This window comes from Lathyrus oleraceus, chromosome 6, assembly GCF_024323335.1.
Source record: "Lathyrus oleraceus cultivar Zhongwan6 chromosome 6, CAAS_Psat_ZW6_1.0, whole genome shotgun sequence".
NCBI lineage: Eukaryota > Viridiplantae > Streptophyta > Magnoliopsida > Fabales > Fabaceae > Lathyrus > Lathyrus oleraceus.
Window position 1 is genome coordinate 45,812,038 of NC_066584.1, and position 25,582 is coordinate 45,837,619.

The 25,582-nt window shown below is 40.1% G+C and overlaps 4 protein-coding genes and 1 non-coding gene across 5 annotated transcripts; all 5 read left to right on the top strand.

Moving 5' to 3' along the window:
* The first annotated feature begins 6,073 nt into the window (after window positions 1-6,073).
* On the top strand, window positions 6,074-6,145 carry TRNAN-GUU (transfer RNA asparagine (anticodon GUU)). Its single transcript has one exon. It is a non-coding gene; the product is annotated as a tRNA-Asn (tRNA).
* Window positions 6,146-10,184: 4,039 nt separating this feature from the next.
* LOC127093920 (uncharacterized mitochondrial cytochrome b-like protein AtMg00590) lies at window positions 10,185-10,742 on the top strand. Its single transcript, XM_051032811.1, has one exon. It carries the CDS (start codon window positions 10,185-10,187, stop codon window positions 10,740-10,742), a length of 558 nt encoding a protein of 185 aa, XP_050888768.1.
* On the top strand, window positions 10,691-11,589 carry LOC127092852 (60S ribosomal protein L5, mitochondrial-like). Its single transcript, XM_051031744.1, has one exon. The coding sequence runs from the start codon at window positions 10,871-10,873 to the stop codon at window positions 11,426-11,428; it is 558 nt and encodes a 185-aa protein (XP_050887701.1). The 5' UTR covers window positions 10,691-10,870; the 3' UTR covers window positions 11,429-11,589.
* On the top strand, window positions 11,432-11,734 carry LOC127093922 (ribosomal protein S14, mitochondrial-like). The gene has a single exon (XM_051032812.1). It carries the CDS (start codon window positions 11,432-11,434, stop codon window positions 11,732-11,734), a length of 303 nt encoding a protein of 100 aa, XP_050888769.1.
* An 851-nt stretch (window positions 11,735-12,585) lies between these two features.
* Window positions 12,586-13,960, top strand: LOC127095540 (cytochrome b). The gene is given in 1 exon segment (XM_051034216.1): window positions 12,586-13,960. A coding segment is annotated over 1 exon segment (1,179 nt). The 3' UTR covers window positions 13,765-13,960.
* Window positions 13,961-25,582: the final 11,622 nt, after the last annotated feature.

Below are 25,582 nucleotides of genomic sequence, written 5' to 3' on the forward strand. Positions count from 1 at the left end.
TTGAAATCCTGGATTCATAGGTTTTACTCACTCTAGAAATCATACTAGAGACTGATGCATGTATATGGTATTTATATGTATGTGATCAATAGAAAGCAAAAGGAATGCAAGAGGAATGAGAACTAAGGCAATTTTTCAAAGTTTTTTTTATCAATAGGTCGACTTGTACAAGCCATGTGTCGACCTATTGAAGCAATGTGTCTACCTGTTCAAAGGCATGTGTCGCCCTATCAAGGCAATGTGTTGCTTATACGTCGACATGTTCAGTCAACACATAAAACAAAGCCTACATGCTTTAATAATGCAGTTGATGTATCAACTTATCCTGAAATGTGTTGACCTATGCATTTTACAGATGAGCTATGTTTCGACCTGTAGTGTGAAAATTTTCACACAAAACCAGTCTTTCCAGAACAACACAATGTTTTGATGCACAAGCCTTTTCCAAATCATTACCAACAATGTTGACATACTTCCTAATGCAAGAACGCTAAAATGCACACCTAAACTTGAATGATACTGTCCAATATACATAAACGCTAATTTCTAGTTTTAACATCATACAAAACCTATATAAACAGAAAGATGCACTCATATTTAGTAGTACTTGAAGAAGAAGGATTTTATGGTTTTACCAACAGACAAGTCCTTGGATTATAAGGCTTTTGATAATACCCAAGGCCTTCTCTTTTGCTCTTACTCCATAGATCATGGAAGCAAGTTTGATTCTTTCGAACCCAAATACAATTAAATTTTGAAGAGCTAATTCATTCTTATCCAGAGTTTTGCCACACATGTCTTGTGCTAAAGCAATTTGATCTTTCTCAAGTTTTTCAAATTTTTCTTTAGAAAATTTTAATTTACTTTTCAAAAGATCATGTTGCTTTGTTAGAATTTTCACATGTCTTGTTTTCTGCTCACATATTTCCATGAAATCGTGACAAAGAGCGCCCAAATCAGATATAGAGAGTTTAGGAAATACCTGATTTGTGTTTTCTAACTCTAAATCAGAACCCGCTTTAGATTCTGAATCTGAAAGGTTTGAATCCATCAGGGTGAGGTTGGCTTTTTCATCTTCTCCTTCATTTCCATGTTCTTCCCATGTTGTCATGAGATTCTTCTTGAACTTGCCTTTGAATTTGTTCTTCTTGAAGTTTTCCTTCTTGCTTTTGTCTCTATGGAGATCGGGACATTTAGCAATGAAGTGATCAGGCTTGTTATAGTTGAAATAGCCATCTTGATCTTTACTCCCAAATCCTGACCCTTTGAAGATATCTCTCTTACCAAAGAATCAGGTCTTCCTTATGACCATTTGTCAAAATCTTCTGATGATAAAAGCTAGTTCATCATCATCATCATCATCATCATCATCATCATCATCATCATCATCATCATCATATTCTTCATCAAAAGCTTTATCATGCATAGTTTCTTTGAGCTTCTTAGTTTGAGAAGATCTCTCCGATCTCTCAAAAGAATTTAAAGCCAAGGTTTTAACTTGCTTTTCAGGCTCATCTTCATTTAACTCAATTTCATGACTTTGGAGGTTGTTAACAAGACTCTCAAGACTTATAGAGTTTAAGTTTGTAGTTTCTTGAATAACAGTTACTTTGGGTCTATATTTGGAACGAAGACTCCTAAGAATCTTATTGACATGATTTGCAGTAGTGTAGCTCTTGACCAAGACCTGAAGTCCAGACACAATGAAATCTTAAGAACATGGATTCAATGTTCACATCCTCTTTCATTCTGAACAACTCATATTGCTAAACCACAAGATTAACTTTAGCTTCTTCCACTTGTTGATTACCTTCATAGGTATCACATAGACATTTATAGATAGTCTGAGCAGTGGACTTATCAATAATCTTTATATACTCAAAATGAGGAAATGAATCAACAAGAATGCCTCTCACTCTATGATGTTTTCTATATATCTTTTTCTGATCAGAAGTGAGAGACTTCCTATCAGCACCGTCCTAGCACCATTAACCTGGAATCTAATGCCATCTTCAAGGATGTCCTATAACTCATCATCCAACCCAATGATATAAGTGTACATCTTTCTATTCCACCATTAAAATTAAGTGGAATCCCCACTGAATGTTGGTGGTCTGGCAGTATAACTGGATGTACTTTGGTTATGGTTGTTGCTGCCTCGAGGTGAATCTCCATGAGTAACAAAGGAAGTGCTAGCCATGATGAGATCAGTAAATTTCTCATAATACTTTATGTCTCACTGTTAGATGTTAATGTACACACCGTGCTATGATGCCAATTGAAGGCGAGAAAAATAGACAAGAAATGGGGGGTTGAATTGTGTATGCTAAAAATTTGTTCCGCTTCTGAACTCAAGGATTCAGAGTCTGAACTATGTTTAGAGTCTGTTAACAGAATATATATAATAGCAGCGAAAACTAAAGTTCAAAAGTAAATGTAAGAAACACATGAAAATTATCCTAGTTCCTCTCCTTAACCAAGAGTAGTCCAGTCCCCTTGCCTCAATAAGAGATTTTCACTATAATCGAACTGATTATAAATGCTCAAGCCACTGCTCAAGACTTCTTGCTCAAACACTCCCGAATGAGACTTCCTTGTTTAAGCCCTTGCTCAAGATTGTTGGTGTAAGCCCTAGAGGCCAATACTTTTGGTACTTGTATCGAATTATTTATTAATAATAAAAGGCTTTTTCTTTATTATGTTTGTCTAATAAAGTCCCTAGAATAGATAGTTTGTTTAATGTATCAAGTGTGACTTAATCATGAGATCACATTAAACATAAGGACATTATTCTTCAAGTATCCATAGTCGAGCTTTATTGTGAAGTGGGATAACATTAAAACATTAAGACTATTATGTATATAGACTGATGATCACATCTCATGGATCATGGATAAGGAGTTATCAAGTCTTAAACATAGGTATGAATATTAAGAGTAATATTTATACTGGATTAACCCGCTATGAGAATACCATATAGAATGTTATGCAAAGTGTCATAAGTTATTTTCATGGTGATAATGGTGTATATCACCCTTCGACCTGAAACCACTATGGACCCTAGATGTAGAGTCGAGTGCCTTATTGCTGATCAAACATTGTTCGTAACTGGATGACCATAAAGACAGTTGATGGGTACTCCACGAAGCATGCTAAGGGACATGAGTGACCTAGATGGAATTTGCCCATCCTACGTAACAGGATAAATGTCTATGGGCCCAATATTGAACTGGACAAGGATGACACAGTCTATGCCTTGTGTTCAATATAAACATAAGGGCAAAAGGGTAATTTTACACATAAGTATTATCACAAAAGGATTTGTCAGATCACATGACATTTTCGTGTCTTGGATAGCAGTGTTGCGTTGCTAGATACCGCTCACTGTTTATTATGTTAAATACGTGATTTAATATAATTGCCAATGCCGCGAAAACCTACGGGGTCACACACAAAAGGACGAATTGATGAGAGATAGAGTAACTAAGGAATACCGTAATGTACGGTTCCCTTAAGTGAATTGTAGAACATCATAAGATACGGTGTACTTAAGTAGAATACAAAATATAGTAAGGTACCACATGCTTAAGTGATTTTGGCATATTATAAGATATGGGTCACATACACTTGAGTGGGCTTTTTAGCTTGCAACCCACACAAGTGGATCTATAAATAGAACCCTTGTGTAGAAGCATTTGTGCAGTTGCAATTTTGTTTCTCTCTCTCTCTCTCTCTCTCTCTCTCACTCACTCACTCACTTAAAGCCTTCATTCGTAGCAGCTAACATTGAGATTGAAGGAATCCGTTCGTGTGGACTGAGTAGAGGCGTTGTCATCGTTCAACGTTCGTGATCGCTCCGTAGATCTGCATCAAAGGTTACAATCGCCACAAGAGGTAACGATTCTATCACTGATCATGCCCATTCGTAAGGATCATTAAAGGAGAAATTTTAAATTCCGTTGCGTTTTGGATCGCTCTTCTCCTTCAAAGACTTCCTGCTTAAACCCTATGGTTCAAGACTTCCTTTCTCAATCTACCTAGAATGAGACTTCCTGCTTAAACCATCGGCTTTAGACTTCCTTGCTCAATCTACCTAGAATGAGACTTCCTGCTTAAATCCTCGGTTTAAGACTTCATTGCTCAATCACGGAGGTGAGATACTTCTTCTACTTTAAATAAACTGTGTAGTAGACAATATAACTATTATACATTGATATACAATCAGAAGTATAACAGTTCTACAACAATCACAAAGGTTTTCAACCTTTCTAAGATTTCTAAGATACTAAATCTTAAGATCTTATGCTATAACAATTACAAATAACAGCTCAGAGTTATGCTAAGATATTTCTATATGTTGTGATGTTGTAACCTTCCTTTGAATCTTCAGCTTCCTTTTATAAAGATCAGAAAAAGAGTCGTTAGAGGTTTGAATAATAGCAACCTTAATAAAGAAGTATGCCAAGAGAGACGTTGGAAAGTTGCTTCTAGTCTGAAGCTTTATCCATTGAATAATAGTGTTTATCTCTGTATTTTTCATCGTACTAGGTATATACCAAAAGGTAGAACGGTCTGAAGACGTCACATCCACTTTTCTTGAGCCATGCAAAACTAAAACCCTAGTTGACTTTGTCCAAAAATTTGGAGCATTTATTAGACAAGATTGCTTCAAATCAGCGTACGGATCATCTGCTCTTCATACCTTCAAAGTATGAGCTGTCATTAAAAGCTGGGACATGATGCCAGAGTTTGATACCTTAAGAGGCAATCAACTAGTTTAGAATTTGATCAATCAGAATCATACTTTACATTACTTCTCCATATATGCTAACAATCAGGATTAGTTCTTATGTTTGTGATCCTGCGCGCTTAAACAAAATGTCAGGAAACCCTTTTGTTCTTCAAATACTTTGTTATCATCAAAACCTTTTAAGGGAATGAAAAAATCTTGTTCTAACACTAAGGCCATATGATATCTTCTTCCATGAAAGGACCATCTCTAGGCAAGTGTGGTATAAACCATGTGTGAAGTAGAGGAGCACAACACATAATCATGTCTTTCTTCTTCTTGTGTTTGACATGATGGTAATAGTAAACATTGGCGAGAAGAGCTGGAACATGATTCTTGGCTAAGAAGATGTTAATAATTGGAAAGTCTATGAATTCGTCGATGTCTGGGAACAAGACAACTCCATAAATCAATAAGGCCAAGACGATGTTGAATGCTTTCCAATTTGTTGCCTTCTCTAATTCCCAAGCTTTGACTTCTAAGGACTTTCTGGATAACCCATGTGTAACCCCTTTGACTTCAAGGCTCTCTACTACATCCTTCACTAGAAGACTTAAAGCTATTGCGATCATCTATGGAGAATGTGTCTCTCCTATTCTAGCAAAGGAGCTATGATCCTTCAAGTATCTTTCCACAATTCTTTCAAATTCCCCACATTTTGGGCCAACTAGAAGTCTTGGAATATGAAGCAACAGAGAGAAGGGTAATAGAACTGTCCAGGGAAACGAGAGCTCCTACAATCACTTTTACAGTTAATAAACCCAATATCTTCCCATAGTCTCTGACAGAGGCTTCTTCACTAATGGTAGTCATCTTGGAACTCATTACAATTCTGAATGATCACAACTTTAGTACTTAGATTCCCTAAAAAATAAAAGCACATGCTAAGTTTTATGAATGTAATTAATATGAATGCAAGGAATATGCAATGAATGTATGATAGGTATATGAAATCAGGTGGTTCCAATTGAGTCCATGTACTAATTTCAAGATGTTTCTCATTGTTTTCCACACAGCAAACGAGGTGACTCTAAGGTTGCAAGGTTCCTATGGTCATAGATCTTCATTAAGAATATTACCCCCTTATCAAGTGAGGATATCAATCGGGTTCTGCTAAACACTTTCTCGTAACCCTTGTCCTGGAGGTTCTCCGGCCGAGGAAGGGCTTGCTATCGTAACCCTTTCTCCCGGTGTATGTGAAAAAGAGTGACGAACCTTTTTTTGTTCGGTCATAGGTTGGTGTCCAAAGAACGAGAGTCGGCTTCCTTAACTTAAGTCCGTTGTTCCTCAGTAGCTCAGTGGTAGAGCGGTCGGCTGTTAACTGACTGGTCGTAGGTTCAAATCCTACTTGCGGAGAATTTTGAGTTATCGCTTTTCTGACCTAGCGACCCCTGTCCCTCCCCTGAGTTTCTAAACTAGAAGAATCGTGGGACATCAAGGGAAGTTTATTGTGTTTTTTTTCTATTTCTTACTCCCTTTTTTAGTTGAGGAACATGGCTCGTTCATTCATTCACTTGCTCATGAACTCGCAGCTTCGCCAGAAGCGACTAGGGGGAGCTGTCGTAGAAGCTTTTCCCTTTGTACAAAGATTGTTATGAACTGACTAAATAACTAGCGGAACGCTAGCTAAGCTAAAAAATAGTATTAGTTCCCAAAATAAATAAGCTTTATTTCGGGTTTTTTTCCCTCCTTCTTAGAACCGGGGCCTCGGCTCGGGAAGGGGAGAGTGGCCGAGTGGTCAAAAGCGACAGACTGTAAATCTAATTTTGGCTGCTTACTACTGTAAATCTTAAACATAGCTCTATCTAAGCTCTAATACACACGACTGAACCCTGGAGACTTTTGCCTCGCCATGTAAACTGAGAGCCTATGTACCCAAGATCAATGATTTTGCTTTCAATCTTTAAACTTCCCACATCCGAAGAACTTGCTTCCAGAGCCAGGCTTTCAGACTCTGCATAGGTTTCGCATAGAGAGCAATCAATAAGCACTCACTCTTCTTCTCCTGAACTACCTTCATATGAACGAACTGAGAGTCATCCTGAAGGACATCCACTGATATATCTTTGCTCTTCCACAGGACAAAAATCCCACCTTGAGGTTCCAACCGATGCGATGACGGTTTTAACCACTTTCTCGGCCTTCTCACCACTGACCCTAGTTTCAAAAAGAAAAGCACAACTCTCTCAGGTGAATTAAGTCCATTCTTACACCATGAAACCTCGACGGCGATTCCAAACTCGAATCTTCCACACAATAAGGAAAAGACTATACCACCCATGTTGCAGTGGGGCTACCCATCATATGACGAGCAATCCGGCTGCATTTGTCTCATCTCTCAAAAAAAATATTGGTAGGACACCTTTGCGATGACCGCCAAAGCTATGCCATCTTTATTCCAACTTCCTTTGTGTTGTCAAGGATCTACACACGCATAATGTTATAGCTATAGGATGCCGCCCGTAGCCAACCCCTATATGCTTTAGACCCTAATTTTCCTCTTATTTGTGGCTTCTTCATAACAAAGAGCTTCCTTATGGCAACTAGGGGCTTTATAGGGGTCCTCTTGTTGTTTGAAAGGTAGGTTTTGTCAGAGATTAAATGGAAAGGAAGGGAAGAGGTAACTCACCAACCAACAGGAGGAGGATATGAAATAGAGCACCAACAACCGTTCTACTCGAGCGGAACTTCTAACTGAAGCTTCTCACGTTTTTCAGCAGGGTCTGGGCTACGGGGTCCTTTTCCAACCCCTCTCTTATGCGTTCGGGGATGGCCCCTTTGAGTTGGCTCATGTCTGCTATCTCTTCTAACTTGTTGGATGCCAACTCGGCCTTTCGACTTAGTGCATCGGCAACTTGATTGGTCCTCCCGGGCTTGTACTCGAGGACCATGTCAAACCCCACCAGAAAGTCTTGCCACCGTGCCCGCTTGGGGTTGGGCTCTCTTCTGAGTAAGGAAAGAGCTCGTAGCCATGTTATCGATCTTGATCACGAACCTTGAGCCCAGCGAAGAAAACTACACTGCGCTCCAGCAATTCAATGATCTCTGTGACTTGGCTATCAAGGTCACTCGCCACGAGCGCTTGCTGCGAAAAGTCGGACTTGATGCAATGGTGGCGGAGATCAAGATCACTAAGCAAGCTCCACCCAATCAGGCTGCCATGCTAAACAAGCCTGATATGGAGCGGACTGCAGGAAAATTTGGCAATCGGCCACGTGACTTCACGTACGATGTCTCAAAGGCCGATGAGATCTATGATTGCTTGGAAAAAGTCGGGTTAGTTGGGTCCCCAGAGCATCAAGTCCAGTTAGACGCACTAAAGGGACAGAAACCCATATGCTAGTTTCATGCCAGTAATAGTCACGCCACAGCTGATTGTGTAGCCTTCCGTCGCGCAATACGGGACAAGATTGATGTTTCTCGATAAGGGAAAATAGATGTTGATTGACAAGCAACCATTTCCCAAGACCGCGTAGGCAACGCCGATGTATATTCATGACCACTACTTTGATTTGTCGATATAGTCAGTGTGTCGCGTGTGCTTTCTCTCTTTTGTTGAACTTGACTTCTTTCTTCCACATAGGCCTCGCTTGCATGCCTTGTGCAAACTAGACTGAAAAATGGTTTATATAAATAAAGAAGAGTCACGCTCTTGAAGCCCTAATAAATAGGCAACATCGGTTCGAATCCGAACCGAATTGGGGTGGGGCTCTTTCTCCGGAATAGGAGAGTCACTTACCCAGAAAAGATGTTGCTAGGCAGGCGGTTATTATAATAGAGGTGCCTTCAAGTAAAAATGAAATTTAGCCGACACATAAAAACTGAATAAAAGCTAAAGGCTTTCTCCCTCCATATCATATGCATTACCTATAGCATTCGACCCCTTCCTCTTTGTAGGAATTCATATCTTTCTACTCCTTTCGCCCTACGACTCCTCATGATGAAAACTACTTCGCACCTTGAGTCTGCTTTCTATATTAAAAAATAGATCTCCCTTGAGCTTGGACAGTTGGGCAAGCCGAACCCTGTACAGTAGAAGTTTCAGCTATTATTGATCCAATTGCCACCTCTTCGTTTGGATGACACCGGTTCTTTCGAAGCAGATAAGGGCATTGATGGATCGTCTCACTTGCCTGCGAACATAGTGAAAAACTATTCAAATTAAGCTGACGGTAAAGTCAGCTACGTGAAATAAAGCCTATCTTCTATGGGGCAGCTATTTCCGTACCGGGAAGCAGTTAAGGTGTCAAAGTGCGGCACTAATCAATCTCGTCAGCAACGCTAGTCTTTAGATTTTTTCTCAAAAAAGGATCTGACCATATTGGTCAGAATAATACGTAGGCGGACGGGATTCCTCCCTTTTTTTCCTTTATAGAGAAGCGGGGTGACAAGATTTGATAGATGCCAATAATCCACACACAGTCTGACTGGTCAAGGCATATAACTCTCAAGCTCCCGACCGCAGGCCAAAGAGATCTTCTGACATATTTATAAGCCATCTCAACAGGCGTCTATTTCCCTTATATTAGCCAAGCGAACAAAAAATCTTTCTGCTATCCGGTGATATTAAAAGGTTTCTTATTCATCCACATTCCAGGCTCGGAATGCCTCTTTACGTAAGTCTTTCTTAGCCAGCTAACAGCTAACGGGGCCACGAAGCAAGGAATTGCGACTGCTCGATACCGGCCGATTCCTGCTTGAATTGAGCTCTGATGGCATGATGCTAGGTCTATTTACAGCATTGACCGCGGTATCCTGTTTGCACGGAAGACGTGTAGGATTGCCGTAACGTAATATGAATGGTTGAATGAATCAATTTTGATTAGTAATGTTATTTCTTTCATCCTTGTTCGGCGCTTGTTATTGAGTTGGTGTAAAAGAGGGCTAAGCCCAAGACAATAATTCCAATAGTTCGCTTTTTCGTTTTAGCGCTACTTGGATACTTCAAGCCAAGATCAGGACGATGGGTGGGAGATAGGGGCATGCATCCAAGAGCTTATTTTATTGTTGTTGCTTGTAACATTATTAACGAGAAAAAGTGGTAGGCTCTATTTTCATGCTTTTTCTTTGGTCAACAACCAAGCACAACTCTCTATAGTTATTCACTACTCCGTGCAGGAAAGACTCTCTTTCTGTCTGGAGGGAAGGCTTTTTGGACTAAGGGTACCATGATACTTTCTGTTTTGTCGAGCCCCGCTTTGGTCTCTAGTTTGATGGTTGCACGTGCTAAAAATCCGGTACATTCCGTTTTGTTTCCCATCCCAGTCTTTCGCAACACTTCAGTTTTCACATTTTTTAGTAATCTACCACTTATTAGGAAAATTACCAATAGAGGGAAATACCTTTTATTTTTTTTACTAGATTATTCTTTAGTCTTGTTCTCTCACGAGGAATAATGGAACTAGATTATGTCTTCATGGAAGACCTCGTTAGAGCTGTGGCACAATTCTACCCCTCTTCATCTGGAGGAATGTCTGGGGGGTTCAATCAACCTCCTTCCCCAGAGGGGGCTCTGCCTGTATTTCACGAAAACCAAGATCAGCCTGGTCCTTCAGCTTCAGAAGGGGAGGATCGGGCTGTCCGGGATTTTAGCAGTGAATTGCGTAATATTGAGTCATTACGCGAAGATAAGTCCCTAGATGTGAGCTACCGAAATGCCTTAATAAAGCAGGAATCCATTATAATTGAAATGAAAAAGTCCCTTTTACCGGGAAATCAAATAACAGATGAGGACATTCAGAAGGGAGTCGACTCCTATTTAACAGCCACCATGGGGCAGTCAGTTAATTATCGTTGTAAGAAGCTTTCATATATTCATAGGGATTTGACCGACCGTGGGTCGACTAGTCCCTATTTTAATGCAATAATCAAAGAAATAGAATCCATGAATGGCCCTTTTTTTAGCGTTCATGGATTGCTTTCCTCTTTTTTCTATCCATCTGAGTATTTTTGATAGCTTTTTCCCATGCATCCTTTCTGTTGGTCAACAACCAAACACATCTCTCTATAGTTATTCACTACTCCGTGCAGGAAAGACTCTCTTTCTGTCTAGAGGGAATTTTTTTGTCTCAATCAATCACTATGTTTCCACTCAATTTTCATTACAGAGATGTATCACGTCAGGATCCGTTGCTCAAACTGAATCACGCCAACGTTATGGAAGTTCCTGGATCGTGTGAAATAAGATTAGTACCTAAGGCACCCTATGATTTAATAATAATAAATGGAAAATTGGCTATGGAGATTCCGCGCGGTCAGAAATTCATACAGACACAAAGGGGTTCGACAGGAAAGTCGTTTCGATCCAATCCATTCTTGGGGTCAAAAAAAGACAAAGGATATGTCAGTGACCTAGCACGACAAAGCACTCTCCGAGGGCATGGAATGTCTAATTTTTCGGTCAGAATATCGACAGTAATGTCTCTGTTAGATTCTCCGGTCGAAATACGGGAAAACTCTATTCAATTCTCGATGGAAACGGAGTTTTACGAATTCTCCCCGGATTTGGAAGATCATTTCGATATCTTCGAACATATTCGAGGGTTCAATGTTACTATTGTAACTTCGGCCAACACACAACATGAGACTTTACCACCGTGGAGCGGCTTTTTGCAAAAAGATGAGGGAGAAACTCAGTAAGAGATGTCGGAGAAGCGAAATATACGAGATCACAAACGCAGATTGCTCGCGGCTAAATATGAATTGAGACGAAAGCTTTATAAAGCCTTTTGTAAAGATTCCGATCTTCCTAGTGATATGCAGGACAAACTTCGTTATAAGTTGTCCAAGTTGCCAATAAATAGTTCCTTTGCACGAGTAAGAAACCAATGTATTTCCACGGGTTGCCCTCGTTCCGTATATGAGTTCTTTCGAATTTCTCGTATCGTTTTTCGTGAATTAGCATCTCGAGGTCCTTTGATGGGCATAAAGAAATCGTCTTGGTAGCAACCGCCAAACCCATAAAACAAGGGTTAGCTCCGCAACTGGTCCACAAGCAAGGTAAGTAGGTCCATTACCGGCCGGCCCTGGACCGAAAAGACCTAACGGAGTAATCCCTTATCTCGGATCGGAGATGCTAACGGGCCAGGAATCGAAGCGGGGGACCTATCTACCGCCTGTGTCTATCTACTGTCAAGTATGCTCCCCAGACATAGACTACGTACAGGGTAGTACTCTTGGATATAATATCACCGTGTGAACTTGAACATAACATTAAGTTACGAATGTAACTCCCGAGGGGTCGACCACTATTCTAAATAAAGTAAGGAGGAGAATTGTTGTTCATTGCAGCGCCGGAGTGCGGGGGTTGTTCCCATTATTGAAGTCAGAGTGTGGGATTGAGCCTGGGCGAGAACCTCCAATTGCTTAGAGGTCGCACTCTGTCCCGCTTGGTGGACGAAATCTTCTCTCCTTTTAGAATTATTTCTCCCACACACCTTTGCCCTCTTTCACCGAAGAGGAAATCAAAATCTTCCAAGCGGACAGAGACCTAAATTTCCATTAGATTCATTCCTAAGCTTGCTTTGTTGCATTAAGATGATCGAGAGTGCTGGGGAGAAGAGAAAGCGGTAAAAACCCCTCAGATTCGGTCACCGAGCAGTCGTTCGACTCTTCGGTAACCCAGGATGACCCGACCCCTTCGACGCTCGCTTCTTTCGCTGTATACCCCCTCCATCCTTCGGAGGTGGAAGAAAGAAAAGGTACTATAAATAATTGATTCTTTATTCTTTTTAAGTAGGGCCCCAGAACGAAAAAAGGTGGGGGAACTGAGTTGTCACGATAGGAAAGATAAAAAAATGACTATAAGGAACCAACGATTATCTCTTCTAAAACAACCTATATCATCCACGCTTAATCAACATTTGATAGATTATCCAACCCCGAGCAATCTTAGTTATTGGTGGGGCTTCGGTTCGTTAGCTGGTATTTGTTTAGTAATTCAGATAGTGACTGACGTTTTTTTAGCTATGCATTACACACCTCATGTGGATCTAGCTTTCAATAGCGTAGAACACGTTATGAGAGATGTTGAAAGGGGCTGGTTGCTCCGTTATATGCATGCTAATGGGGCAGGTATGTTTCTCATTGTGGTTCACCTTCATATTTTTCGTGGTCTATATCATGCGAGTTATAGCAGTTCTAGGGAATTTGTTCGGTGTCTCGGAGTTGTAATCTTCCTATTAATGATTGTGATAGCTTTTACAGGATACGTACCACCTTGGGGTCAGATGAGCTTTTGGGGAGCTACAGTAATTACAAGCTTAGCTAGCGCCATACCTGTAGTAGGAGATACCATAGTTACTTGGCTTTGGGGTGGTTTCTCCGTGGACAATGCCACCTTAAATCATTTTTTTAGTCTTCATCATTTACTCCCCTTTATTTTAGTAGGCGCCAGTCTTCTTCATCTGGCCGCATTGCATCAATATGGATCAAATAATCCATTGGGTGTACATTCAGAGATGGATCAAATTTCTTTTTACCCTTATTTTTATGTAAAGGATCTAGTAGGTTGGGTAGCTTTTGCTGTCTTTTTTTCCATTTGGATTTTTTATGCTCCTAATGTTTTAGGGCATCCCGACAATTATATACCTGCTAATCTGATGCCCATCCCGCCTCATATTATGCCAGAATGGTATTTCCTACCGATCCATGCCATTCTTCGTAGTATACCTGACAAATTGTGAGGTGTAGCCGCAATAGCACCTGTTTTTATATGTCTGTTGGATTTACCTTTTTTTAAAAGTATGTACGTGCGTAGTTCAAGTTTTCGCCCTATTCACCAAGGAATATTTTGGTTGCTTTTGGCGGATCGCTTACTACTAGGTTGGATCGGATGTCAACCTGTGGAGGCACCATTTGTTACTATTGGACAAATTCCTCCTTTTGTGTTCTTCTTGTTCTTTGTCATAACGCCAATTCCGGGACGAGTTGGAAGAGGAATTCCTAATTCTTACACGGATGAGACTGATCAGTGAAAAATTATGACACCAATCATTTACGTATTACACCAAGAATTCATTGACAAGCGCATTAGTTTTATAGTTGGCTATGTTGATATAGCTTAGATAGGGAAAAGATATTACTAGGGTAGGGCTTCACTTTTAAATCCGGGGGCTTTGTTCCCGAAACTCCCTTCCTCCTCCCCGTCCTTTGAAAGCTAGAACATTCGCATAGAGGAGTATCCTTATCACGCATGCTTTTCCATCGATGACAAAATGACCTTCTATCCTCTTCTAGGGATTCCTACCTGAAGGAGAATTGCCATCCAAGGCGCAGCGGAATTTAAAAATTTCTCCATTTAGTGATCCTTACGAATGGGCATGATCAGTGATAGAATCGTTACCTCTTGTGGCGATTCAAACCTTTGGTGCAGATCTCTTGTAACGATCAAAACCTTGGATACAAATCCACGGAGCGATCACGAATGTTGAACGATGACAACGTCTCTACTCAGTCCACACGAACGGGTTCCTTCAATCTCAGTGCTAGCTGGTAAGAATGAAGGCTTTGAGTGAGAGAGAGAGGGGGAAATGAAATTCCAAGTCTTCACTTGAGTTTGAGTCTGAGTGGCAATGCTTCTACCCAAGGGCTCTATTTTATAGAACCACTTGTGTGGGCTTCAAGCTAAAAGCCCACTTAAGTGTATTTTGGCCCATATCTCATAATATGCCAAAATCACTTAAGTATTTGGTACCTTACCATATTTCGTATTCTACTTAAGTACACCGTACCTTATGATGTTCCTTAGTTACTCTATCTCTCATCAATCTGTCCTTTGTGTGCGACCCTGTAGGTTTTCGCGATGTTGGCAATTATATTAAATCACGCATTTAACATAATAAACAGTGAGCGGTATCTAGCAACACTTCACTGCTACCCAAGTCATGAAAATGTCATGTGATCTGACAAGTCCTTCTATGATAATAATTATGTGTATAATTACCCCTTTGCCCTTATGTCTATATTGAACACAAGGTATAGACCGTGTCATCCTTGTCCAATTCAATATTGGGCCCATAGACATTTATCCTGTTACGCAGGATGGGTAAATTCCATCTAGGTCACTCATGTCCCTCAGCATGCTTCGTGGAGTACCCATCAACTGTCTTTATGGTTATCCAGTTACGGACAACGTTGGATCAACAATAAAGCACTCGACTCTACATCTAGGATCCATAGTGGTTTCAGGTCGAAGAGTGGTATACACCATTATCACCATGATAATAAATTATGACACTTTGCATAACTTTCTATATAGTATTCTCATAGCGGGTCAATCCGGTATAAATATTACTCTTAATATTCATACCTATGTTTAAGACTTGATAACTCTTTATCTATGATCCATGAGATGTGATCATCAGTCTACAAACATAATAGTCTTAATGCTTTAATGTTATCCCACTTCACAATAAAGCTCGACTACAGATACTTTAAGAATAATGTCCTTATGTTTAATGTGATCTCATGATTAAGTCATACTTGATACATTAAACGGACTAGCTATTCTAGGGACTTTATTAATCAAACATAATAAAGAAAAAACCTTTTATTAATTAATAAATAATTCGATACAAGTACCAAAAGTATTGGCCTCTAGGGCTTACACCAACAATATCCCACTAGCACTAGAGCCAACCATGCATACCCCTAATGCCCATTGATCTAGTATGACCATCATGCTTCTGCTGTGCAAGAGGCTTTGTCAGTGGGTCAGCAATATTGTCAAGTGTAGGTATTCTACATATTTTCACATCTCCTCTATCTATTATCTCTCGAATGAGGTGATAACGCCTGAGTATGTGTTTGGATCGTTGGTGAGATCTAGGCTCCTTAGCTTGTGCGATAGCACCATTGTTATCACAATAGAGACTAATGGGATCCACAATGCTAGGAACTATTTCAAGTTCACCAATGAACTTTTTGATCCAAACAGCTTCCTTTGCTGCACTTGAGGCAGCAATATACTCGGTATCGGTTGTAGAATCAGCAACTGTATCTTGCTTTGAACTTTTCCAGCTCACAGCGCCACCGTTCAAGCAAAACACATAACCAGATTGCGATCTAAAGTCATCCTTATCTGTCTGGAAGCTAGCATCGGTGTAACCAATTACAGCCAACTCTTCCTGACCTCCATATATCAAGAATGAGTCCTTAGTCCTTCTCAAGTACTTAAGGATATTCTTGACAGCTACCCAATGGGCATCACCAGGATCAGATTGGTACCTACTCGTTGCACTTAAAGCATACGAGACATCTGGTCGAGTACATAACATGGCATACATGATAGATCCTATTGCAGGTGCATATGGAATCTTATTCATGCGATCCCTTTCTTCCTTAGTTGAAGGGGATTGTGTTTTTGATAGACACAGGCCATGTTGCATAGGTATGAATCCTTTCTTGGAATCATGCATATTAAAGCGTCTCAGCACTTTGTCTATGTATGTACTCTGACTTAGGCCAAACAGTTTTTGTGATCTATCTCTATAGATTCTGATTCCTAATATATAGGTTGCTTCACCTAGGTCCTTCATAGAAAAGCATTTCCCCAACCAAGACTTTACTTGTTGCAGGGTAGGGACATCGTTTCCAATGAGTAATATGTCATTTACATATAATACCAGGAAAACGATCATGCTCCCACTAACCTTCTTGTAGACACAAGGCTCATCTTCGTTCTTGATGAATCCATATTGTTTTACTGTTTCATCAAAACGAAGATTCCAGCTTCTGGAAGCTTGCTTCAATCCATAAATTGATCTTTGTAGCTTACATATCTTTTGGGCTTCTTCTGGTATGTCAAATCCTTCAGGTTGTGTCATGTACACATCCTCAAGAAGATTCCCATTAAGGAAAGCAGTTTTGACATCCATCTGCCATATTTCATAATCATGATATGCAGCGATAGCAAGTAAAATTCGAACAGATTTAAGCATTGCAACTGGTGGAAAGGTTTCATCATAGTCAACCCCATGAATTTGTTTATATCCTTTTGCAACCAGTCTTGCCTTATAGGTATGTACCTTACCATCCATGTCAGTCTTCTTTTTGAAGACCCACTTGCATCCTATAGGGTTAACTCCTACAAGAGGCTCTACCAAGGTCCAAACTTGGTTTATGTACATGGAATCCATTTCGGATTTCATGGCTTCTAGCCACTTCTCAGACTCGGGACCAGTTATAGCCTCTTGGTAGGTCACAGGCTCATCTTGATCCATGAGTAATACATCACCTTGATCTGTTATGAGATATCCATATCTCTCAGGTAGGTGACGTATCCTGCTTGACCTACGCTGGTCTTGTTCTACTTGAGCAGGTTGCTCTTCCACAACTACTTGTGTTTCCTGCTCTAATTCCTCCATAGGTGTATCGATGCTTTGTGATTCTTGAATTTCTTCAAGCTCTACTTTCCTCCCACTGATTCCTTTGGAAATAAAATCCTTTTCTAGGAAAACTCCAGTCCGAGCGACAAACACTTTTCCCTCTGAAGGATTGTAGAAGTAATACCCTCTTGTTTCTTTAGGATACCCCACAAATAAGCATTTGTCAGATTTGGGCTCAAGCTTAGTTGAAATTTGTCGTTTCACATAAACTTCGCAACCCCAAATCTTCATGTAAGACATATGTGGTTTCTTACCACTCCATATCTCATATGGTGTCTTCTCAACCTTTTTGGATGGAATACGGTTAAGTGTGTAAGTTGTTGTCAATAGTGCATGTCCCCAAAAGGAGTTTGGAAGATCGGCGTGACTCATCATGGATCGGACCATGTCTATCAGGGTTCGATTTCTTCTCTCAGATACACCATTCCATTGGGGTGTTCCAGGAGGAGTAAGTTGGGATAGGATCCCACACTCTTTCAGATGGTCATCAAACTCTAGGCTTAAATACTCACCACCTCGATCTGATCAAAGAGTTTTAATATTATTACCTAGTTGGTTTTGTACTTCATTCTTGAATTCCTTGAACTTTTCAAAGGACTCTGATTTGTGTTTCATTAAATACACATAACCATATCTACTAAAATCATCAGTAAATGTGATAAAGTACTGAAAACCTCCTCTGGCTGGTATGTTCAGTGGTCCATATACATCAGTATGTATGAGGGCCAAAAGATCATTAGCTCTTTCACCCTTTCCTGTGAATGGAGACTTTGTCATCTTTCCAATTAAACAAGATCTGCATGTCTCATATGATTCATAATCAAAAGAGTCCAACAGTCCATCTTTATGGAGTTTGGAAATGCGTTTCTCATTTATGTGGCCTAATCGACAATGTCAAAGGTAAGTTGGATTTAACTCATTAGGTTTCATCGTTTTAGTATTAATGTTATAAATAGGCATTTCAAGATCAAGGACATATAGTCCATTGTTCATTTGTGCAGTAGCATAGAATATATCATTCAAATAAATTGAACAACAATTGTTCTTTATTATGAATGAAAAACCAAACTTGTCCAAACAAGAAACGGAAATAATATTCCTGCTAATTGCAGGTACATAATAACAGTTCTCTAGCTGAATTATTAAACCACTAGGTAAAGTCAATACATAAGTTCCTACGGCTAAGACAACAACCTTTGCTCCATTGCCAACTCGTAGATCGACTTCACCTTTTGCCAAATCTCTACTCCTTTTTAGTCCATGCACATTTGTACAAATGTGAGAACCGCATCCAGTATCTAATACCCATGATGCAGAAGTAGATAAATTAATTTCAATAACAAAAATACTTGAAGTTGGAGTCTCTACTTCATTCTTCCTATCTTCCAGATACTTTGGGCAGTTCCTCTTCCAGTGTCCGGTCTTACCGCAATGGAAGCAGGTGCCTTCTTTTGCTATGCCTCCACTAGGCTTCAAAGCAGCAATAATGGGTTTGGGTTTGACAAATTCCTTGTATTTCCCTTTTATCATGTTTGAGGACAATCCTCATGTTTCGGTACCAATCTAGAAAATTTGTCCCAGACAATTTTTCCTTCTCAAGGATTGATCGCAAGATGTTGTTAGAGGTGTTTGTTGTCATGGTAATCTACATAAGGATTAATGAAAATATAAGTATCATTGACATATTTAATTAGGCCTTTAATTAAATATGCTCCCACTATTTTACTCAAAACAAATGACCCTCATCATCTGATTCGGAAAATCCCGTTGGAAGATTTTCTAGTGGGTTGAGATCCATATTTCACTTCGTTCTAAGTCCACGTAGGCGGATTACACAAAACTAGGTTATTTAGGTAGGAACTCCTTCCAATTGTATCTCATACAACTCTAGAAAATTTCAGTTGGGTGAATAACTCTTTATTCCAATCCATCATATGGATCATTCCCAACTCTTGCTTCTAGACATATATAATATTATTATAATTAAGTTTGACCCATCGTTTTAGCTGTTGGATATTACAATTAACCCATCGCACCTTACCAATATAGAAAATGCACCTCGCGTAGGCAAAACCTACATTATCCTATACTAGTCTTGATGAGTGCTAAAACTTGGAAAGCAAACACATATAATATTATTATAATTTGTTTAGTTAAGTTTGGCCCATTGCTTTAACAGTTGGATATTACAATTATCCTATCACACCTTACTAATATAGAACATGCACCTCGCATAGGCGAAACCTACATTATCCGATACTAGTCTTGATGAGTGTTAAAACTAGGAAAGCATAAACTTAATATTTAATTTGAGGGAATTGCAATTTTTCTGATCTCACCGGCTTATTTATCATATAAATCGCCTCTCACATGCATCAACATACATACATACATAATGAAACAGTTATGGCCCCTAGCGCAATTGTTCTCCCAAGCCAATGAGAGAACCTAGGCTAACCTAACACCGATCTAAGTTTCTCCAAGCAAGATCTTCAAGGTTGTCCTCCTTTGGCACTGACTTCTTTGCTTTCTTCATATCATTACATTACATAAAGGAAACTCGTTTTACATACGAGGGAGTGAGATGAGAAAAGAAGTTACATTGAGAGATTAAAAGAGAGGCACGACACGCAGGTCGTATTTTAAAAACCAAAACAAAATAAAGGAAAACTAAGGCCATAACCGATCACCACAAGACAATAATAAACACATTATTATTATTATTATCAATTTTAATTCTTTTAATTAATTAAAACCAAATTAAATCTCGACGACCGATCACATTACGCAGAGTTAGCCGAACGGGTGAATTTTGCCTTGCGTTAACCGGTTAACCATATGCGTTAACCGGTTAACACTGTTTGAAATCTGTTCAAAAATTGTTTTCAGCCTTGCGTTAACCGGTTAACCAAATGCGTTAACCGGTTAACACTGTTTGAAAATCTCTTGGAAAACTGTTTTCCGTCTTGCGTTAACCGGTTAACCAAATGCGTTAACCGGTTAACACTGTTTGAAAAATGTTAAAAAATTTATTTCGTATTGCGTTAACCGGTTAACCATATGCGTTAACCGGTTAACACTGTTCCAAAAAGTGTTTAGAAAGCACAACTCTTGTGCAGTCATGACCCCAATCGCATAACTCTCTTGACAACACAACCCTTGTGCCGTCACTAACCCTGATGCACCAATTTCAGACCGTCAAACACATCTCGATTGTTGATTCAGTATGATTGATCAACACGTCATTGCTTCACCATACTAATGTCGGATCAAGAAGCAAACGACCATTGATCGCTCAAAGGAAAACAACCATTGAGTGTTTGAATGAACGAAACGAGAACACTATATCATATATAATGTATTTTGCATCAGGATTACATATATCATATATATAACTTGATCGATCTTAATTTAATTTTTGATTCATTCTGTCTTTAATCGTATTAATACAGAAAATAAACAGTTATCAGATTCATGATTTCGTAACCAGACTCTGATACCACTGAAGGAGAATTGCCATCCAAGGCGCATCGGAATTTAAAAATTTCTCCATTTAGTGATCCTTACGAATGAGCATAATCAGTGATAGAATCGTTACCTCTTGTGGCGATTCAAACCTTTGGTGCAGATCTCTTGTAACGATCAAAACCTTGGATACAAATCCACTGAGCGATCACGAACGTTGAACGATGACAACGTCTCTACTCAGTCCACACGAACGGGTTCCTTCAATCTCAGTGCTAGCTGGTACGAATGAAGGATTTGAGTGAGAGAGAGAGAGAGAGAGGGAAACGAAATTCCAAGTCTTCACTTGAGTTTGAGTCTGAGTGACAATGCTTCTACCCAAGGGTTCTATTTTATAGAACCACTTGTGTGGGCTTCAAGCTAAAAGCCCACTTAAGTGTATTTTGGCCCATATCTCATAATATGCCAAAATCACTTAAGTATTTGGTACCTTACCATATTTCGTATTCTACTTAAGTACACCGTACCTTATGATGTTCCTTAGTTACTCTATCTCTCATCAATCCGTCCTTTGTGTGTGACCCTGTAGGTTTTCGCGACGTTGACAATTATATTAGATCACACATTTAACATAATAAACAGTGAGCGGTATCTAGCAACACATCACTGCTACCAAAGTCACGAAAATGTCATGTGATCTGACAAGTCCTTCTGTGATAATAATTATGTATATAATTACCCTTTTGCCCTTATGTCTATATTGAACACAAGGTATAGACCGTGTCATCCTTATCCAGTTCAATATTGGGTCCATAGACATTTATCCTGTTACGCAGGATGGGTAAATTCCATCTAGGTCACTCATGTCCCTCAGCATGCTTCGTGGAGTACCCATCAACTGTCTTTATGGTTATCCAGTTACGGACAACGTTGGATCAACAATAAAACACTCGACTCTACATCTAGGATTCATAGTGGTTTCAGGTCGAAGAGTGGTATACACCATTATCACCACGAGAATAACTTATGACACTTTGCATAAATTTCTATATAGTATTCTCACAGCGGGTCAATCCGGTATAAATATTACTCTTAATATTCATATCTATGTTTAAGACTTGATAACTCTCTATCTATGATCCATGAGATGTGATCATCAGTCTACAAACATAATAGTCTTAATGCTTTAATGTTATCCCACTTCACAATAAAGCTCGACTACGGATACTTTAAGAATAGTGTCCTTATGTTTAATGTGATCTCATGATTAAGTCATACTTGATACATTAAACGGACTAGCTATTCTAGGGACTTTATTAATCAAACATAATAAAGAAAAAGCCTTTTATTAATTAATAAATAATTCGATACAAGTACCAAAAGTATTGGCCTCTAGGGCTTACACCAACACTACCCCTATATGGAGAGGGGAAATTATTATTTGAGTATTATGCATGAATATGCTTCTGCGCCGGGTATATCTCATAGCCGGAAGGCCCAGAGATCATAAAGATATGAGAATGGAGGCATTCCAGCCCAACATACTCCGGTGAATGGGTCGAGAGAGATAGAGAGGGGAGTGGGATACAGCAAGTATAGTGAAGAGTTGAGTGGCTATCCAACCATCCAATCGACTATGGATGGTGGTTTCAGCAAGCGGGTAAACCGATGATGACTAGTCAAAACGTAGGCCGATCGTCGCTCATCCCTCGTGTTCTCTCCCGTGAAGTGATTAATCCCTAAAATGGGCATGCAATCCCTATGGAAAAGCCAGTATTCCAATTGGAGTAAATTTCCACCCTCTGATGATCCATTCCGCCCTTTCGTATAGCCAGAAAGGTATGGAATCTTATGGATGACTTGAAGTAGTTCTTCCACCCCCTCCTCTTTCACCTATCCCTTAACTCCCCAGGGGATTCCGTAGAGCTATACAATCACGGTTAATCGCTCGGAGGGAATAGAAGCAAGCATATTTCGTTCAGTCGGTAATGAATCAATACGTAGGGAAACTTTCTTCCATGGGAATGGCAAGTCTCGGACAGGCTCATATTGGTTGGGTATGCTCTTTCCATAGGCGACTTTCCAGAAGGTCTTCAAGGTGGATATGCTCTTCTTCGATGGTCTTCCTGAGAAGAAGATTCATAATTAACTACAATTTTTTACGTCAGTTGTCCTCAAAAATATATTTATAGCGAGCAGCACTACTAAAAATGACCGGGGGCTTCAACCAGATTTCCCCCTATGCATCGGGAATTGGATCAAGATCAACTGCTTTTTAATTAAGCTTTTGGCTTTGGCTCTCGAATTTACTATTGAAAAGGAAGGGATGTTGGGCGAGGTTATGGCTCTCTTTCAAGATATGCATCTCGAACCAGGTCTCCAACCGGCACTGAAATTGGCCCTGCACTGGGGGTGCCCCTCCCCGGTCTCAAGAACTCGAGCGGTCTTAACTTAACTTAATAGGTACTGGTAGCCGATTCGTATTGTATAGCTACTTACTACTTGAAAAGAGATGGCTAAGGGGCGTAGCGGGAAGTCAAGCAGGAAAGTCATCAGTGACGGCGTATTCTCTACCCAACAAGAGTTATGTTGATGCCCCCTACCAAGGGGTAACTTCCCGGTTCATAAGCCCTTCCCTTCCATTATTAAATCCATCCATGACATTGCGTATATAACAAAACCCACTTGACATTCCCGCTTGCCTGTAGAATCAGAAAAGCAAGCTCAAATCCCTAATCTTTCGGTTGCCTGCCGACCTATTGCATTAAAGACCGGCAATCGAATCTTTGCTTGGCTTGACGATCCCTTTCGAATCCGGTGAAAGCCCGACCCCTTCCCAATGTTTTAAAAGTGGAAGGCAGAATCTTGGATAGTTGGTTCATGCGTTAGGTCAACCATTCCTCTAGCATTACGAAGTGAGAAGCCAAGTGAACGAGCCCTGTTTTTCGAGAATGCAAGTTCCATTCGCAAAGCCCAAGCCAAAAGCGAGTAGACCGAACTGCTTGCTTATGTGAGGTTCTTTCCTCTCGCTTGTTCATCTTGTTTTGAGTACTCGACAAAATAATAGCATAAGAGAAGATATTGGACAATTGAGTCCACTTCGATATCACACCTATTTGTTTGAGTCGGGAGTTCCTCCTTTGATTCTAGCCTTGCTTGGGAGGGAACCAAAGAGTATAGTATCTCGGATAGCCTTTTTGGCGTTCGGGCATCCCATATTCAGCGACCTACTGGATGCTGGATTAAGAAAGGAATAAACAACACGAGTTGCTGCGCTATCGGAATACAATTGATTCAACAAGCGACAGACTATGAAATCTAATTTTATCTCTGTGTGGCTACAGTAAGAAAGAATTCCTATGCGTCCGCAACTAATGAATCTGATGGATGCCATTTATCATGTTCTGTTGTAATGCTAGCGAAAGGCTTTAAACGAATCCCTGACTTAAAGGGAATGGGAATAAACAACTGGCTTTCTTCTCCTAGTGCAATCAGTTCTGGCACAAGACAATCCTGATTCAATTCCCGAAAACCTGACACCAGTTGTTTCTTCTGGGCATGTCCCTGAGACTGAGATGAGTGCCAGACTTCCTTCCTGAACTAGATTAAAGACGCGTTCTAGTGGCCTAAGCTCCAACCAAGTTAGGAACCACTACCACCGGCTGAAAGTGCCCCGGGCTAGGTGTGTATGATAAGTAAGTAATGTCGAGTTTCAAGTGGATACAGCTCTTTGCCATTATAGCACTCTTGTGGAAGAGATTGTTGGAAGAATGTCAGGTCGTAGAAGATACAACTGATCTTATATTGATATTGATCTTTTACGAATGGATCCCGGTTGTTCTAGTAGGTGCGTACTTTTTGTTTTTTTTATTGTTCTTGTTCCTTTCATTTTTATTATCGGGTGTCTTGAACAGTTCACACTCCTTCAATGGAAGAAGAAGGCGATGCAGCGCGCTTAGCTACTGCCTATAAGCAACCATAAGCTTTGACTTAGATAATTTTAAGCTCGAAGTAATATCTTTTCGGGAAGGGGATCGAGCAGCTTCTAGAAACTATACGAGAAAGAAAAGTGAAATCTCTACTATTACTTGGAAACCACTTTCTATAAGATTTATCTTCTCTTCTTTAATAAGGCAGATTTCCGCATCTATCCTAGCAGCAACAGAAAGGAAGTGAAGAAAGAAAAACTTAATGGACCATCGGGAAAGGGTGATCGATCATAAGGAAGGCCTACGTCTTCATCTCTTGCTTCCAAGTGAGAGTCAGGAGGAAGAAAAAGACCAAGCAAGGGTTAAGATTCGTTCTCACGGAGAATTAGGGAGAAGAAAGAAGACCGTAGGACTCTGAAGTCAGGGATATGAGGCTCGATCTACAGGCCTTACGTCAAAGCCCGGGAACAGATGGGAAGTGCACCAACGCTCGGATATGAATTGGAACCCCCTCTGAAATTCGATTAATACTAAAATAGATTCCCAATCCCATTCAAAAATCTACGCTACGGGTCAGGGAGGCTAACCATATGAGGAGCCCTACTACTAGGACTTGTTCAAGCAACAAGTTGGTATGGCCCATTTCATACCTAATCCCATGGACATATCTGATCATTGAATGGGGGCCCTCTACGGGGATAGATACCCGAGTTAGGTATCAGTCCCACCTACCGATCATTAGTACAACGACCTGTCATATCATATACCCCAGACGGCCTGATCAGATGTTTCAGTACCAATGCAGTCAGTCTAATGCATTCTGGACTGGATATGGCCCACCTATATTTCGAGGTCACTAGTTTACACTTTCACCAACCTTTCCCATATCCGTTTTTTATGAGCAAGGGATAAAGGCCAGACAGTAATCAAGCTACTTACAATTGGATAGTACCCCTTCCATTGGAGGATATACTGGGTGGAGAGTGACAAATATGAGAAAAGCCTACTTACTA